Source organism: Typopeltis vanoorti, chromosome 25 (genome assembly GCF_054136105.1).
Source record: "Typopeltis vanoorti isolate ZY-2024b chromosome 25, IOZ_Tvanoo_1.0, whole genome shotgun sequence".
Taxonomy (NCBI): domain Eukaryota; kingdom Metazoa; phylum Arthropoda; class Arachnida; order Uropygi; family Thelyphonidae; genus Typopeltis; species Typopeltis vanoorti.
Window position 1 is genome coordinate 2946970 of NC_143573.1, and position 18549 is coordinate 2965518.

The window sequence follows — 18549 nt, forward strand, 5'->3', positions numbered from 1 at the left end:
ATCGACTGACTGTCATTTTGACAGTCAGTCGATATCGTTATAATGCGGCGGTTTTGATTGGACGAGAAGATGCTCAACGAACATTTTCGTTGAAATGCCCTCGTAGCCTTAATTGTTTCGGCGACTGTATTTCTAAGCAATCCTAAAGCCTCGAGAAGCTCTTAATTTGATGTCCTTTTACATTTCTCGCACGTGCCCTCTCCTCCTTCCAATCGATGTTACCATAGTTGAAATCTCCCATAATAATTACCTTCCTTCCACTCATTTCTTTTATTTGCTTATGCATACTATCCCCACCATCTATTCCATCACCTTTTACATAGTCCCCTCTCTTTTGTACTTCAACTCATCGACAACTTTTCTAGCTGTAACTATCTCATTCGGTCCCTCATGTTTAATCGCATTAAGATTATACTTAAACCACTTGTTTACTTCGTATTGGATTTTACTTATTTCATCTCGTGTGTCGTTTTGCATTTTTAACGAAAGATTCCAAACGAGCAAACCTTTTGCACCCGTGAAATGAACCATCGACGTGGTAATTACCCGTCAAAGAAGTTGATTTATTATTATTATTATTATTACGGGCAACTCTAAGGAGTCGACAGATTCATCGAGGGAGGCCCTAAACATCATGTCAACACAACTATGCGATTACATTCTCACAGTATCTATCATACCTTGCCTTGAACACATTCACCGTCATACCACCCGCAACAGACTCTGTCAGCTTATTCCAATCATTTACCACTCTAAAAGTAAAGAAGGCAGCTCTAACTCCCTTGCCCAGTTTCCATGGATAGCCCCTAGTCCTCCCACCACCAGTCCTATTTTCAAAAATATCTTCTGAATTAATCTTATAGAAACCCTTCAGTAATTTGAATGTCTCAATCATATCACCCCTTTTCTGCCTATCAACTAGTTTCTGCAACCCACAAATCTTCAACTTGTTCTCATATGGTTCATTCCATAGACCTGCTATCATCTTGGTCACTCGCCTCTGGATCATCTCCACCTCCTTCCCATCAAGAAGAAACCCTGGTGTCCAGATCTAGGCACAGTAGTCAAGATGGGGTCTTATCAAGGCTCGATACAGAGGAACAATAACTTGCTTGTCTCTGCTTGTCAAAGTATTCTTCAGTAACCAAGTGATTTGAGCTGATTTAGCCACTTTTGCAATGTTCCCCCTAAACTTCATCTCCCTATCCACCAACACTCCAAAATCCCTGGCCTCGTCAATCTCCTGGAGTACAGTTCCACCAATGTGGAATACTGCTGCTATTCTTTTCACTCCGAAATGCATAACCTTACACTTTGCACATTAAATCGACATCCATTCTCCTTAGCCTAGTCCTCCAATCTATCGAAATCATCCTCCACAATTTTAACATAATGTGCATTCACTATTGCTCTACCCAACTTTGCATCATCAGCAAACAAATGAACAGTTCCCTTCAGATCCTTTCCTATATCATTAATGAACAAATTAAATAGCAGTGGTCCAAGAACAGAACCCTGCGACACACCACTAGTCACAGGTCGTCTTTTGGACTCTACTCCTGAATAAACTACTCTCTGATATCTCTCCATCAACCACCCTCCTATCCATCTCACCAACCCTATATCCATCCCCATATGCTGCACTTTACTGATTAGAATTCCATGTGGTATCCTGTCAAATGTCTTAGCCAGGTCCAGCAGTATCACTGTAAACCCATTACCCTTATCCAGTTCAGCCGTGACTGTGTTATAAAACGTGAGCAAGTTACTGAGGCATGATCTACCCTTCACAAAACCATGCTGTCCCCCATACAGTTACCCATTTTCATCTATCCATTCCTGTATTTTCCTGTGGACTACCTTCTCCAAGACCTTGACAACGACTCCTGATATGCTGATTGGGCGGTAATTTGCAACAGCAGTCTTGGAATCTCCTTTATGCAGTGGAACTATTTTCCCCTCTTTCCACCCCCTTGGGACTGACCCAGACCCGAGACTCAAATTAAACAAAATGGTCAAGGGCACTGACAATTCTTTAGCCGCTCCACGTACGACACGAGCTGGTATACCATCCAATCCCACAGATGTATTCACATTAAGGTTTTGTGATAGACTATTCACCTCCACTTCATTCACCACAATTCCCGTATAAGCTATTGGTTCCTCAATTCCTGCAATATCACCACCTGGATGATATACTCTTGCAAAGTGCTCGCTCAGTGATTCCACTATATCAACTGATTCGGTTACCTCCCTACCATCGGCATTCCTTAAAATCATTCTGCCGTATACATTTTTTCTTTTACTTGCAACGTATCGAGAAAACTGTTTGGAATTCTCTTTAGCCTGCATGGCTAATGTTCTTTCATAATCCGCTTTTGCTTTTTTTACCACACTCGTTACCCTTCTGGCCTGCGCTTTATACTGTTCGTGTGCATAAAATTCGTGTGCTTAATAACTGCATAAAATCCATTTCCTTTCTCGCATGTGCCCTCTCCTCCTTCCAATCGATGTTACCATAGTTGAAACCTCCCATAATAATTACCCTCCTTCCACTCATTTCTTTTATTTGCTTATGCATACTATCTCCACCATCTATTCCATTACCTGGTCTATAGCAGCATCCAGTTGTATATTTTATTCTGCCAGTCTCAATCTCACACGAAATAGTCTCAAATGTGCTCTTTTCTCTATCCTGCAGTTCAACTTCTATTCTCCTTGGCTGCAGTTAATCAGCTATCATCAATAACACTCCCCCTCCCCCATTTTATTCTCTCTGTCCCTCCTGAACACTATATTTCGTTGCTCACGGCAGACGACTCGTGACGGTTGACTGGAAATGCGTCGTTAATATGCCCACAAAAAAGAATAACAAACTTATTTTGTCCTGGTTTTAACGTATTTGATGAAATTGTGTTTTAGAAAAGCATTGACGTAACTGCAAGTGACAATTTATAACGCTTTTAAAAAATCTTGTTCATTGGTTTGAAGTGTCAGCTAAGGAGGATTACTGAGAACACTGCGCTCACCTTGGAAGTTGCCTAACTTTGAACTATTCGTGTTCTGTAACTTTTGCGTATGGTCGCTGAACCATCGTCCATCTATTGGGCCGCGATTCCCGTTTTAGTGAGGAGTCGAACGATATGCTCGTGGAAATCCCATTTAGGTTCGAGTTCGCCACTTTGAAATGGAAGAAAAGTTTTCTCGATGCACTGTTACTTCCAAAAACAATGCGAAGTCAAAGTTATTCCCGCAACGGTGCTGTAGACGATGAGAAGAGAAATCCGCTATTTCGATTTTTCTTCTCAATTGCGAATTTCTAAGACTAGCCAAGCTTATCTTAAGATTGGTTCTTGTATTTACTGCGGCTGATTCCTTGCGCTGTTAGCACTGTCGGCTTCCTCTGAACTCCGGGGTTCCACCTTTAATGCGGATTTCTTTCCCATTCTCAGACGCGATTCGGAACAAAACTTTCCACGCTGTTTGTGCGCATGCACGTTGCGGTCTGGGCTCGTGTTACTTTTAATTACGTTAAAGGTCGACGGCCAGCGATAATCAAGGCGAAATGTAACAAGAGATGACCCTATTCAGCCAGCAGCAAGATCCGCTTTCCAGGTGTACAATTTCCGATGTGACTTTCACGGGAGTTGAGGCAAACAAACTGTGCAACAGTTTTTCTCGTGAAAAGAGAGAAAAATGTCAACTATGCAGTGGCGAAGCTCATTAATTGAGAAAGAAGTAATATTTATTTGTTAATAAATGCATGCATTTATAAGCATTCCATTTATGTTTTTCATTTTGCGCTTTGCGTTGTGTATCGAAGGCCGATGCTTGCTCGTCTGGTCAAAGCTACCTTGGCTTGCTCAGTTGTAGGAGCTTCCAGGTCCTCGCAGCAGCACTGTAATTTCATGCGCGCACATAGCCATTTCACGTCGTCTCATTCTGTTGCTTAAACACAGCTCTAGCCAGTGAGCTTCAGCTAGCCTTTACAAGTGTGCGAGTTGCTTGGGAGAATTAAGTTACAACCAACTTTTTATGACGATGTTATTGACCAGTTCATAAAGAAGAACCGGAGGGTAGAATTTGTATTCAAGTAGCTAAACTGAAAAAGATACAACATTTATTTTACAAATGATATTCTATTTGTATGATTAAATGTACACAAATATTCTAAATATTTAGTTTTAAATGGTCAGTAATTGATTATTCCGCTAATCAGACTTCAATCACACCTCTCATTCACCGAATGATAAAAAAAGGAGCAAGCGTGATTTTCATAACCAGCATTCGCCCCTGCAACTATGAAACAGTTCAGTCACACACAGGCCTACAAAATGAAAGGAAAATGGCTTCCCAGTCGGCCATCGCTGAGCGAAGTAATATCAAGGATGAGGTCGCTAAGCAGCATTGTGTGCGCGTGTCGATCTCTACTAGGCGGTATTTTTTGCGTACGGAAGTACGTATTCTTTTCCCTTTGCTTTGGCGGTCGCTCAAAGAGTATAATGGTTCAGAAAGACTCGATTACAAAAACCTGTTTCAAGTGCATCAGTGGTCGATGGCTGATGTTTCGCCCACGTCTGATTTCGATCAAGTTAATTCTGGTGGATCAACCAATCCCTCGACCACTGCTAATACGATCGCGGGCAAATCGATGATCGCTTACAAATAAGGCAACATAACGTCTCTTTCGATTCAAAATGTGAATTTTTGGCACTCCAGCCATGGGAAGTGTGTGTGTGTGGGGGGGGGGGGGGTTGTGATGATTACCCGTCAGCAAAAGATGAGAAGAGAAATGCCATTCGGAACAGCTGTACCCAGGCTAGAAGTATTTTGACTATCCAATTATGAGAGGAAACTTTCGTGTCAGATAAAGAACGGAATGGTGATTGAGTCTTTAAATAATAATAATAATAATACAGGCCAAACAATTCAGCAGTTGACAGATTAAAAAAAAAAAAAAAAGGCCTGGAGTGGTGTAGGTGTTGCCCAGTCAATCGACTCAAATTGTGTCAGTTTAAATGCGCAAGGAAATAGGCCTGATCTGAATATTACATTATATCAGAACAGGGGTTTGACATTCCTAGACTTAATTCTCTAATTAAGTACCGCGTGACCGATTACGTTAAATGAAAACGTTTATATGCGCTTGAAGCTCTTTTATATGGAATGGACACGAGGAGGAGTCTTCCGGTCAGAGAGCAGGACAACGGAAACGAAACCAATTGGATTATGGCGTATTTACTTCTTGGCCTAGTACATGCTTAATTTGCACGTTACAATACTGTGTGTATTGGGGGGGGGGGGGAGTAAGACGCAATTGATGATACAAGGTTACAACAGCAATTCTTATCGTCCATTTCATCTCTTCAACATGACCAGTAAAGTGGGGTATCTCGGACTTTCAAAAGTTACCCGTGGGTACCTCGAAAAGTTTCGCATATTTCGAGGTGCCTGTGTAGGCGAACAGGATATCCCCCTCCCCTCCTTGGAAACTCGGTTTTAACTCAACTCATTCGGTCGTAGAACTCGCATTATTTCCGATCATGTGCCATTTTCGAGTTCAGGGATGCGAAGTTGCAGCAATCGTCTGCTACTCTCTCTCTCTCTCTCTCTTTCTTTCCAATATCTCGATGAACTCAACTACCATTGATTCCCCCCCACCACCCACCCACACACACCCACACTTTCTAAAGTTAGCGCTAAACACCGCCTGCTCTTTTAGGGAAGTATACGGAGCGTATCAATCTTAACGCCCCCGAAAGAAGTTTGAAGTATTTTAACGCACTCTTCACTGCATATTTGCAATATTTTTTTTCGAACCAAAAGACGTTTCAGTTATGATCCCGCAGCCCGTTCAGGGTTAGTCGCGACTATGTATGCCAGTTAGCTGCACGTGTTCTCGATGTCTATTTTGAGGGTGGGGTGAAATATGTTTCAGTGATGCTTATAATAAATTTAGTTTTATCCTTTATCCAAGTGTAAGCAAACAAAGTTTACACCTGAAGTACTTTCAGGACTGGGGCAACTCGTGGTAAAGGTGATATAAGTTCTCATCACTTGCCTTAATATCTCCCATAATGCAAAGCACATCTCCTTGCGGACATGTATAATGCTATGCATTAAGGGAAGGGCCACTACCCAGACCGGTTTCGACCTTTATTGAGGTCTCGTCAGTGGGAGCCAGACGCAGAGGTGGTAGAAAGAAAAGAAACTTCCAACATCAGTTATGCTTAATTCTGCCACCAAGATGGACCGACAAAGTTACTTTAAGCCGAAAGGTGATCGAAGGCTTCTCGAGATGGCCGAAACAGTAAGTTATAAGAATATCTTTCACACGGACATTGGAAACTTAAATTCATCTTGCAGTTTCTAAATTGTTTTAAAAACGGTCTTGCTATGCCACTTCCATTATCAGCCTTGTGTGTATTGTAACCGGCGTGCAATACACGCCATTTTGATACGTGTCGCTGGTCTGCTATTAATAGTTCAGTATCACGAAATATTGATATTTTGCGCTAAGAAGCCAGTTATAAAAGCCAAGAATATGGATTTTAAAATTAACATTATATAATGTTTTTTAATATTAATTATTATTATATAATATTATTTTTTAATATAATATTATATTTCAGCAGTAAAAAGACCAGAACTATGAGACAGGAGTACAGAAAACTTCAGTTGCATTCTGAATGGAGATCCTATAGAACAAGTAAAATATTTCAGCTATTTAGGCACAGTTTTTAGTGAAGTTCAAATAGACAACAGAATGAGCAAAGCTGGTATGGTGGGTAGCCAGCTGAATAAATGTATATGGAATAAGAGAGAAATTAGCCGAAACACTAAATTAACAGTATACAAAATGGTGTTTAAACCAGTTTTAAGTTAAGGATCTGAGAATTGGATTAGAAATAAAGCGCTTTATTTATTTATTTTTGTATTTAAAAAAAATGTTTTTTTGGTCTGGAAACTGCTCTGGAGACCATCACGGAACTTTTTCAAGCCTTTTAAGGCCTTAGCAGTGGATATCTTCCGCGCATTATAAATACTTGTATATTCATCAAATTCATTTATAAATTATAATTCATATATGTATTATATATTTATACCTATAATATATAATGAAAAAAAAAACATAAGAGGAACCACGAATTATCTGAATAACACAGACATTTAACTTTTTTTTTTCCAGTTCAGCGACACTCCCTGTGACAATCGCATGTTTAGAAGACAAAAATGGCATCGATCCCAGAGTGTCCAGATTTTGTCTCCCAATCGGTGCTACGATCAATATGGATGGCACGGCTCTTTATGAAGCTGTGGCGGCGATATTCATTGCTCAGGTCAGAAAGATCCCGCTTGATGCCGGGAAAATTATAAGTATAAGGTAAGTAACAATTAGTTGACATAAATTAAAATAAAATATTGACCGAAGGGGGGACACACACACACACACACACACACACACACACACACACACACACACACACACACACACATATATATACATATATATACATATATATATATATATATATATATACATATATATATATATATATATATATTGGCTGAATCGGTTCATCACAGTGCTAGTCTAGAAAGAAAAATCCAGGTTGAATCTTGCGAGATCCCTTTTTTCCCAGCCATGCTCAGTTAGCCAACTTGTAGAAACGGTTGGGTTTACTCCTGTGGTACTGAGATATAGTGAGCCTCCGTAGCTCAGTCGGTGTAGACGCAGCCCTTTGGTCAGAAAGACCTGGGTTCGATTCCCGTCAGTGAAGTGAAGAACCTTTATCTGATTTCTTTCGACGAAAGGTGAGTTAGCTGGTCTCATATGGAGGGAGGGGTTTTTTCCGTTTAATTCCACATTAGGAGGGCTCGTCCCGTCCTAAGGGACGGGAGAGAAAAGGGGGAGGGGGAATCCCATACGAAATAACTGAGATGGTAACGGCCTATCAAGGAATGACCATCCATCCTATCTTGTTGAAAGGACATACTTTTGGGACTAACGCAAATGAAGAAAGATGATTAAATATTTCTCTGAAGCTTTCTGCAATCAGAAGAGCGATAAATCCTTCACTAAGAAAACTCTAAACAACAGAGAAAGTGATTCAATCCAACTCTATCGTGCTTCCTTACATCTACAGAAGATGTAATCTCTGTATCCTTCTGGCATGCCCATTTGCAGCTGATACTTTCCAGGGCGTTTGATCAGCTCGGGCATAGAGATCCCCCTCACTGCACGTGAAAGCGGACATTCCACTCTATAAATAAATTTCTTCGTCGATACTGGCAGTCAAGGGGACCTCTGGACTATATTTCTTCATATTCTTTCTCTTACACTGCACATCAAATACCATGCAACTCCTTCGCTGAGTGTTGAGTACAATGAAAGCTGTCTATTCGATGCTTACTTAGCATTATTGAGAGGTAACGAAATGGAATTTCACGCAGCGCTTTAATTTTAATTTTTGCTCCATCAAAATAAGGTTTGTGCAGTTGTCAGTTCTCCAAACTGACAACTGCACAAACCTTATTTCTGAAGAGGAAGCAGAAGATGTCTGGTTTTCCAGGTTCAGAAGCGTCCATTCATAATAGGAAAAGTTGGGCATCATTCACTGAAAGCGTCCAATAGCAAAAATGTGAATTAATTTATCATGGGAAAAGACGCATTTTTATCCAAAAGGCTCTCGCCAGTTGTCTAATCACCTGCTGTGAGAAAATTATTTTCAACCAGAATAAGATGTTATTCATTGTAATAAGTTATCTGAAACATTTTTGAACTCCCATACCCGTTATGAATTGAAATTCAGATGCAAGGCTTTCGTCAAACAACCCATTGCTTAGGAATCAACCAATTCCTTAACATATGCTTTCTCAATAAGTGACAAAATCTAATTTTCTGCTTTGATTGCCCTAAAATTACTTGACCAACCTAAACCTTTCCTTCAGATCTCTTTCCATGCAAAGCAACTCATTTCCACCAATAGGAAACGCTTGAATGAAATCTGCAAGTAATTCCATTCAAAATGATCCTCTCATGTTTTGTTTTAGTAGTCTATGAATTGCTGCAGAAACCATGCCATGTAGGATTGCTACAGTCATCGCAGCGAAAGGATCTTAAGGCAGACACCATGGCTGTTTGTTCCTCACTCTATTGTGTCCGTTGACTTCTTTCCAATCAGTGTATATCCTCATTAATTTTTCCTACTCATTCAGCATCTGCACTACATTCATGAAAGCAAGTCATTATTCTGCCCATTCTGAAACCACTACTTTCATATTGATGGTCACTGTTTACTTGCCTCGGACAATACTCGTGATCTTTTAATGGTTGACATTGTCATTCCACTCTCCCCCACCCTTCAGAATGGGCAGAATAATGACATGCTTTCATGTATCTAGTGTAGATGCTGAATGAGTAGGAAAAATTAAAGAGGATATACACTGGCTTAGAAAGAAGTCAACGAACACAATAGAGTGAGGAACAAACAGCCATGGTGTCTGCCTCAAGATGTAGGACCTCTAGGTAGACTTTCTACCTAGAGGTCCTACATCTTGATGGCTGTAGCAATTCTACATGGCATAGTTTCTATAAGCACACAATAGCGATCAGTGCGAATTTTGGATCCCTGTAGACATGGATTGAGGTCCTGGACTTCACCCGGTGCTCCAGTTCATCCCACACATGTTAAGGTTGCGAGCAGGGCTCTGTGGAGGCCATTCATGTCCACAAACCATGCAGTTATATCAGCAGCCTTAAGACACGGTGCATTGTCTTGCGGAAAGAGACAATGGTCAATTCCGTAGAAGCATCGCAAAGTAGGAAGCATTGCATTGTCCAGAATGTTCAGATACCTCTCGGAGTTAAATTTTCGTGGCACCACAAAACAAAGGTGTGAGGCCAAACCAGAAAAAGAAGCCCATATCATCTCATTGACACTTATACATTTCATAGTTTTGTTTCCTCACTCTGGTAACAGTCGTTCACTGGGCATCTGTGGCATCCACACCCGTCAATACGTGTAACACGATTCATCGCTCCATAACACGTTTCCATGTCCAGCTATACATGATCTTTGCACTACTCAAGATGATCCTGCATGTTGATTCAGGTAATGTGGGGCTTGCATATTGCGGTTCTACAATGGATACCCAGGTTGTGAACCTCGGATCTCAATGTTTTTGTGCACATTCATGTTCAAGTCAATGCCTGAACTCTGCATTCAACTTGTCAGCCAACGAATGGCGGTTTTTACATATTATCCTTTGTAGCACCCTACGGTCAAGTTCGGTGAGTGGTGGGTCATCCACTGTGGGTATACAGTTAACTCCCTGCACTTCCATCTTGGTATGGTATCATTGACTGTTGACCTGGAACGGTCCAACATGTCATCCTATCACAACGCCTCTTTCAAACTCTGTCAGTTCCCTTCTTGCAGCCATTTTTACCCGGACACAGTTGCACTGACTTGGGAGCGTCATATTTCTCCAATTTATATCGGCTACGAACATTGACAAGTTGCATAGCACAATGCACCATTCCCATGGGAGTCTCGGATCTGTCCAACTTTGGAGTGCTGTTCCCACATTTAGGGTAGCACATTCAAGATCGCCAAGAGTTCTTGATATTCAGAAGAGTGTGATCTGCTTAATAGGCAACCATTTCCTCACAGATATCCTCTGTTCCTTTTCTGTAGACTTTTTCATGGGCATTCCTCCACGTTCTTCTAATCATCGAAGAACTGGAGCATCCACTGGCCAACACCCATACATCGTTCAGCTACAAACACACCAAATCAGCTTCCTTCATTCCCTACACGTCTATTCTTTGTAACAGTCTCCCTCATACAATTTTTCCCACTGAGTACAACCTCCCACTCTATAAGAAACATATCAACAATCTACATATTCTCCTTAATCACTTGCCCACACATTAGTGTGGTGTTATAAGTTGTGTGACCTTTCTTGTGTGGGGACATCATTAAAAAAAAAAAAAAAAAACTTGACTGAATTAATTTTTCCAGATTTCTTTTCTCTTACATAATTTGAATTATATACAGACATGAAAGTATTAACCAGAAATCCACCTACTATTTTCTAACAGTGTAGAATTCAGCATTAGGAAACCTATTGCATTCAATGCTATTTTCTGAAACAACCTCGCATAACATTAAGCATTTAACGATCTGGGGCTTAAATCTGTATACATGGTGTCTGAAAATTATCTTTACAACTTTGATACTAAATTAAATATTTACTAACACACATTGAATTACCAGTCAAGGAAATTTACTCATCAAATTCTGAAAACACCCAGGCTATAATCATAATGTTGCCACCTACACTGCAACATATCCACATCAATGCTTTCTTGTAGCTGCGATTCTTGCCTTCAGATGGTTAAGGCCTGTCACCCCAGTGTTGTACATGGGATCTTTCATGAATCGCCCACAAAGAAATCGTAGCGTGTGATGTCGGGCAATCTAGGCGACTAATGTATAGCCCATCCACTTGTTTAGAACTGTCTTATGATTCAAACTCAAGGACGTTCAAGGCCCAATGTGATGGTGCCGCTCATCTTGCCAAAAGATGACACATCGTTGCAGTATTTCCCACTGTGGATAAACAGACAAGTGTTGCAGCATGTCTAGGTAGATGTCGGATCAGTTGGTTCATAGAAGAAAAGGGGTCCAATCACTTGGTCATGTAACAGGTCATGCCGCATTCACTTTTGGACTCTCTAATGTGCTCTGCCATGCAATCTGGATTTTCGGACCCCTAGATTCACATATCATCAAATTCCTGCCATGTACCCTTAAGGGGCGTACAGGATATGATAGCACTACATGAAAAATTTACATCATTACTAACTGATCTACAATTTTCCTCCAAATCAGTCTGTTACTTGTTAATCAAGACTCCAACATTATCAGATCATATATTTCTGTTTTCTAAGGCACTTTGTACCATATCAGTCCACCTATATCTTGGTCTTCCTCTGGGTCGTTTTGCTGCCAATCTGGCAGAGAACACTTGTTTGCTAATCTTTTCTCGCCCATTCTGTTCAAGTAACCATACCACCTGAGATTAGCTCTACTAACGCATTCCTGGATTCTAACAATGTCAAGTTCTTTCCTAATATCCTCGTTTTTAATATTATGATATTGCTATCAACGCCACCTGTTCATGCCCCTAATCTTTCTCAGGTCTCTAGTCTTTGGACTGAACACTGTCTTGTATACAGCTAATTTAGTGTTTTGACTATTATTCCATATGAATTTCTTCAGTTGACTTCCTACCATACTACCAGCTTTGTTTGATTCTGTTGTCTATTTCCATATTTAATTTACCATCTTCGCTAAAAATCGTGCCTAAGTAGCTGAAATTATTCACACATTGTTAGTTTTCCCTAAACAAAGTTTTCCCCTCAGAAAACAATTATTTCCACAAATCATTGTCAAGTAGTGATGTGATAGGAAGATGATAGTGTTGTCCGTGCGCACTATTTTTAATTTTTTTATTTTTTTTTGTAGTGTAATTTTGTATTTCCTTTGCCATATCATGTTATTCTCCCTAGAGTAATTTAACAGGCAAAATGTAGTAATAGTTGCATCTAATAAGTGAATTTTAATCTTTGTCTTGCAGTATCACTGCAACAGCAGCAAGCATTGGAGCTGCAGGAATTCCACAGGCTGGCCTTATTACGATGGTCATGGTACTAAATGTCATTGGTCTACCAGCAGACGATATCGCACTTATATTTGTCGTGGATTGGTTTCTGTAAGTAGTGTCAAATAATTATTTATGACATGTATGAGACATGCTTTGAATTTTTTTATATTTATTTTTTATTTATACTGAAACACGAGTCTTTTCCTAGTACAGTTGCTAAGGCTACTGTTACTTAATTTTGAAATTTGCTAAGGATTCGAAAAAAAGAAAAATCATCAATGCATCAAAATCAATTTCCAAAGAGCCAGAAACAAGAAACTTGCATCTTGCTCTCTTGCCAAAGCACTTGGCCACAACTTTTATCCACCACTGTTCTTGCCACTCCTGCACTTGGATGGATCTATTGCATCGTCACATTTGCTAATAGGTCGCCCTTGCTCTACCATTTGCACGAAAACAGATTTTTAGTTATGAAATGTAATTCAATCACAGGTTTACCGATATCTCAACAAACTGTGGCTAGACGGTAAACTGCAAGAAATAGGCATATACGGACGAAGCCTGATTCTTTATCTACAGCTCATCGTAGAGTACGTTCTTAGTGGTGCTGTATCCATCAAAAATTGGAGAAAACACCAACCGGCTAATCTATTCCTTACAGACGAACCGTTTTAGTGTTTCCTCCGATTGCAGATGACACTTGATCTGGCGTGAAACTGGTACTGCTTACTATCACGAGGATGTTCTTGAAAGAGATAGATGCAGCGGTGTGGGGAGAATTTATGCTTAATTGATGCGCCGAGCTACAAGTGATGGAAAAGGGAACTATGACTGCGAAAGATATTGCAACTTAGTTCAACGTCATGTTTGATTGTTCCATGGTATGTAGGCGAAGAATTTACTTTTATGGATGACAATACCACACCACAATGTGCACGAGCAGTGGAGATACTTCCGTAGACTGAGGATATTAATCGAATCGAGTAGCCAACATGCTCCCTAGATCTCGACCCCCATAAAACATGTTTGGGACGTAATAGGGAGACATTTCTGCTCGAAATTCCCCCTCCAGAAAACAAACAAGGCCTTATCCTTACTCTGAAAGAGAAGTGGACCACTTTTCCTCAAGAACTCTTGAATCACTTCATGCTAAACATGGTAAGACATCGTGAGAGCTGCATCACAGTTCGGGGGGGTGGACATATTCCATGCTGAAATGTCTCTTTGCATAGTTTTCTGTAAGCACTGTACATTAATTCCTTAACGACATACTTCTATTCATACTTAAATATATAAGCATTAGTATATTTTCCTTGTTCTTGGTTTATTTCTTTTATAGTCAAGTCAAGTCAGAGTATCTTTCTGCTGTTTTCTTCAAATTTCATTTCGGCTGCTATATTAATCTTCGATTATTCTTTTGTTTTATTGTGCAAATTTCACTTCCATATAAACTTTGAGTATTTTTGTACTAGGATTAAGTTTAAGGATAGATTTATTACGCTTATTTTTTTAAAGGGGGGGGGGATATGCTTTCCCTTTTCATCTGGATATGAAATACATTCCTGATGTAAAATAATTAATATTTTTAGAACAAGTTATTTATTACTATTTTACTTCTACTGGAATCTTAACCATTGTTTTTTGTTGAGATTATTCTGAAATCTTCAGCTGTTTCCTTTGGATTGAGAATCTAGTTACCACCGTCATCAACAAAGGAATGCTGAAATTTATGTTAGAGGATAGTTCAGAACAATACTCTCTCTCTCCCCCTCCCCCCTCATTTCATTTAATTAAATATTAGTTGCAGACAGGAGACATCCCTAAGTGCTTGGTGTTCCTCTCCCTAGGTGAGATTATAATCGTGTCTATTTTATTATCCTCATATATGCAGAATTTTTTTTTTTTTTGTAATATGTTATTCAGTAAGGTAAAAAAAAACTTATTTGCTTTTCAAAATCAATGTTTCCCGATTGTATTGTTTTTGTTAATTTTGGACAGAAGATCGGATCTATACATGAGCATCCTTCTCTAAAGCCATGCAAATCCTTTTTGCTTCTGAAATGAAGCGAGTCTGACTCTTCCACCACTCACAGCATACTAAGTGTTAGTATGCTGATGTGCTAATTATTTCCTTCAAACATGCATATCACAACTCAGCTGCAATCATTTGGAATTCAACCATCTGATTATGCCTTTGAATTGCAGAATGCAGCCATAGTAGAAGTTTTATACTTGGGCTTTTCTGGTCAAATATCTACCCCAGTTGCCTTTCACATTTCAAGTTTTTTGATGACTTTTTCTACCCAGTACTGATATGTTATGTCTGACTTATGTACCGATGTCTTCGTCATTGCATTACTCTAAAGGAAAGGAATGCAATGACGAAGACACATCGGTACTAAATAAAACCAGTACTTGAAAGCAGATACGCGCTGATGTTAAACTTCAAAAGTAGCACGCGGATACTGAAAATTTGAGCATTGCAGCTCTAGAATATTTTGCAGTCTTCTCAGGACTTGTGTAAGTTACTTTGCTTAAATTTTTTGTTAGTGAGGAACGCTTATAACATTAATATAGAGTCCACTAGTGAAGTTCTGTTCCCCCCCCCTCGGCGATCTTGCAGTCAACTTGACCATCTACTTTCTTCAGAGTTCACCATTGAGTTTCCATGGTGTGGTACTTCTTTTTAATACTGTACATTATTATTATTTTTAAATATTGCCTGCCCTTGTTATCCATACACTTAAGTACAACCCTCTCTTGAAGATTGATCTTGTAGTTGACCTCTGGCTGCATGTGTTGTTTGCCAAATGCAAACAAATTAGTTAAGAAAGAGCTTGCTCAACAAGAAAAAAACGAAACACACACAGATTTAAATTTAGCGCCATTTGTGCGGTAAAGTGTTGCCAACGAGGAAAAAAAGACAGCATGACAGCTGACAGTTCAGGGTTATTAAAAATGACCACACACAGCGAAGAGAGTTCGTTGAATGGATTATGGAACAACAAGTGGATGCTTATTTTTCGAACAAAATCATCTTCAGCGATGAGGTTCATTTTCATCTTGATGGCCTCGTTAACCCCAAATGTAACAATTTTGTCGCATTTGTGGTTCTGAAAATCCACGAGTGATTGTTGAGAAACAAATGCATCCACCACGTGTCACTGTTTGGTGCGGATTTTGGGCTGGAGGCATCATCGGTCCATTCTTCTTCGAAAATGCGGCTGGTAAGGCAATAACAGTTAATGGTGCTCACTATCGCGACATGATAATCCAGTTTTTTGTGCCTAAATTGCAAGATATGGATGTGGACATGTGGTTTCAACAAGACGGTGCCACATGCCATACAGCCCGAGAAACAATTCAATTACTGCATGAGTCATTTCCTGGTCGTGTAATTTCCCGTTTTGGTGATCAGAATTGGCCGCCCAGATCATGTGACTTAACGCCGTTGGACTTTTTTCTTTGGGTTTTTTTGAAGTCTAAGGTTTATGCCAACACGCCCGCGACCACCCACGCCTTGAAGGAGGAAATTCAGCCACATTTATGCAAAACATCATGGAAAATTTCGACAAAAGAGTGCATATGTGCCAGCAAAGCCGTGGAGGCCATTTACCCAATATGCTATTCCATGCATAACCCTATACTGTATGAATCAATAAGAAATTACCATTTTTAATTAAAAACCTGTGTTTTCTATCAAAATTACTTCTTGCGTGAATTTTGGGACACCCTGTAGTTTGTATGATGGAAGTGCACTCATCATTCATCCATTTGCGTGCATTAAAAATTGCCTTGGTGTAATGATTCTTTTATACTATTGTGTAATATTTCAGTATTGCCTTCTCTTACTTTGTAAAAATTAAAAAAAAAAAAAAAATTTTTGTATTTCAGGGACAGATTCCGAACAGCGATTAACGTGCTTGGTGATGCCATTGGAGCAGCTATTGTTGCACATCTGAGTAGGAGGGATTTAGAAAAACTTGATCGTGAAGAAAGAATTCTGCAGCATGTTTCTAACACCGAAACAGAACTTACGACGGCGATGTGACTGCTTCCCTCCAGCATTGAAGAATGGAGCCAAAAACACGTATGCAGTGGAATCCCGTTGTTTGGTGATTGTTTATTCCTGGTTAAGTTTTTGTAGATTCTTTGGAATCGCCACAGTCATTTTAATCATTTCGCGATTAGCAGGAGAGAGAAAATAATCTGGTAACGAAGTCGAGACTTCCACGGTAGCGTAGGCTCGTCTATGGAGAAAACATTTAGACAATCTTGAGCGCGGTGGATGGGGGGGGGGGGAGGGGATTTGTGGTTCTAATAGAGAAAAAAGCACCAACATGACGAATGGGACTAGCAACGGTCATGTTGTTTTGAAGAGGTGTTCTGAATTTCCTGATCAACAAATCATCGCAGTCTGCTAAAAGTTGTTTAAAGTTTTTTTTATTATATGAATAATTAGTTCCCTGGAATGAATTCTGATCCGCTGCAAGAAAACGCGTTCGTTTCTGGGATTTTTTTTATTCATGAAGATAGTTTCAGAGGCTATCGGCGAACATTTTTCGTGCAGTCTGTAATTCACCTAACTTCATTATAATGGTAACTTATGGCAAAGAAATTCGCACATGCGCATAAGTTAAACATATACGGATCAGAGATTATGAAGTTATTTTCATTTCACTGACCAATCAACATGATTCTAAATTTTCAAGCGGGAGCTGAGGATTCCAATGAGCTCAGTAGTTAACTCACAACTAGCCTCTTCTGCAACAAAATCGCCTGTTTTCTCCACGGCAAACTCGGTTTTATGTCACGTGCTGACCGACGAAATAAGATTTAATTATTTGATGATATTCTATTAACGTTGAATTACAGAAAAAGCTTTTCCATTCCATTTTCACTTAATCTCGGTTTAATTTTTTTTCTGGCAGGAGAAAATGCAAAGATCACGTGCTTGTTGTTCATGTTACATCATGACTCAGCCCTGTGGTAGTGGCCGGGTCTTAATACTTGAACAACTTCGTTTTCGGTTGAATTGAAGTACACAAAAATAATGAACACAAATTATTTAGAACAAAAAATTTGGGATTTTCAGTTTAAAATCAAGCATTATTTTCTCCCCTGAGTAATTTTAATGAGGTTTCATTAATGTAATCACTGCGAATTGCGAGGTACTACTGTACTGAAAATACTTCAGCTGGTGTGCTACAATTGGTAGTTAGATCTAGTATTTTATGTTTGTTATTACTGGACTGACTTGAAAATTTAGTCTAGACTCATACCTGATCTGCTTTTAGTCTAAACATTTTTCTTTCTCTCCTCCTCCCCTCCCATTTTTTCAATATCATAAGATTTGTGCCTTTCAACTGTGACATAAAAACCATGTGCTGTTGGATAAATACTTGATCTCAACTTATGTGACTAGTTTTATATATAGAATCGAATTTCCAAAAGTTTATATGTAAGGCTGACAATATTTTTTGAGATGTGGGGCTATCATTAAAAAAATTGGAGAGAAATGATATTTTCCTGCTGTGATAAAAAGGTTTCACAGTTACTTACTGACTGAACATATGTACAAAAGTATTTTTGTGATTTAACAAAATGCAGAATAAACGAATTTTATACACATGTTTTGTTTTGAAACAGTGCATGCTGAAAATCGTGTTTTTGCCTGTTTAATAAAAATAAAATAACAATCTAACCTATTTCACAAATTCAAACCTTAATCATAAAAAGGTGAAATAATCCTTGAGACAATATATCCCATTTAGATTTCAACCTCCAGATCGAAATTATTGAATTTCTTTAGATCTACTGGTTCTACTCTCCATTGCTTAGCGATAACTCCTATCAATTAGAACTTTTTAGTTT

General features: G+C 39.3%; 1 protein-coding gene across 3 annotated transcripts in view; it reads left to right on the plus strand.

The window, feature by feature from the left end:
- The window catches only part of Eaat1 (Excitatory amino acid transporter 1), a 152382-nt gene extending 135428 nt beyond the window's left edge, over nt 1–16954 (plus strand). For all 3 annotated transcript variants that reach the window (XM_090414374.1, XM_090414375.1, XM_090414376.1), the window contains exons 7-9: nt 7190–7384; nt 12649–12783; nt 16570–16954. In XM_090414374.1, coding sequence (XP_090270500.1) covers nt 7190–7384; nt 12649–12783; nt 16570–16726 — 487 coding nt within the window. In that variant the 3' untranslated portion in view covers nt 16727–16954. The remainder of the gene's footprint in view (nt 1–7189; nt 7385–12648; nt 12784–16569) is intronic.
- The last annotated feature ends 1595 nt before the right edge of the window (nt 16955–18549 follow it).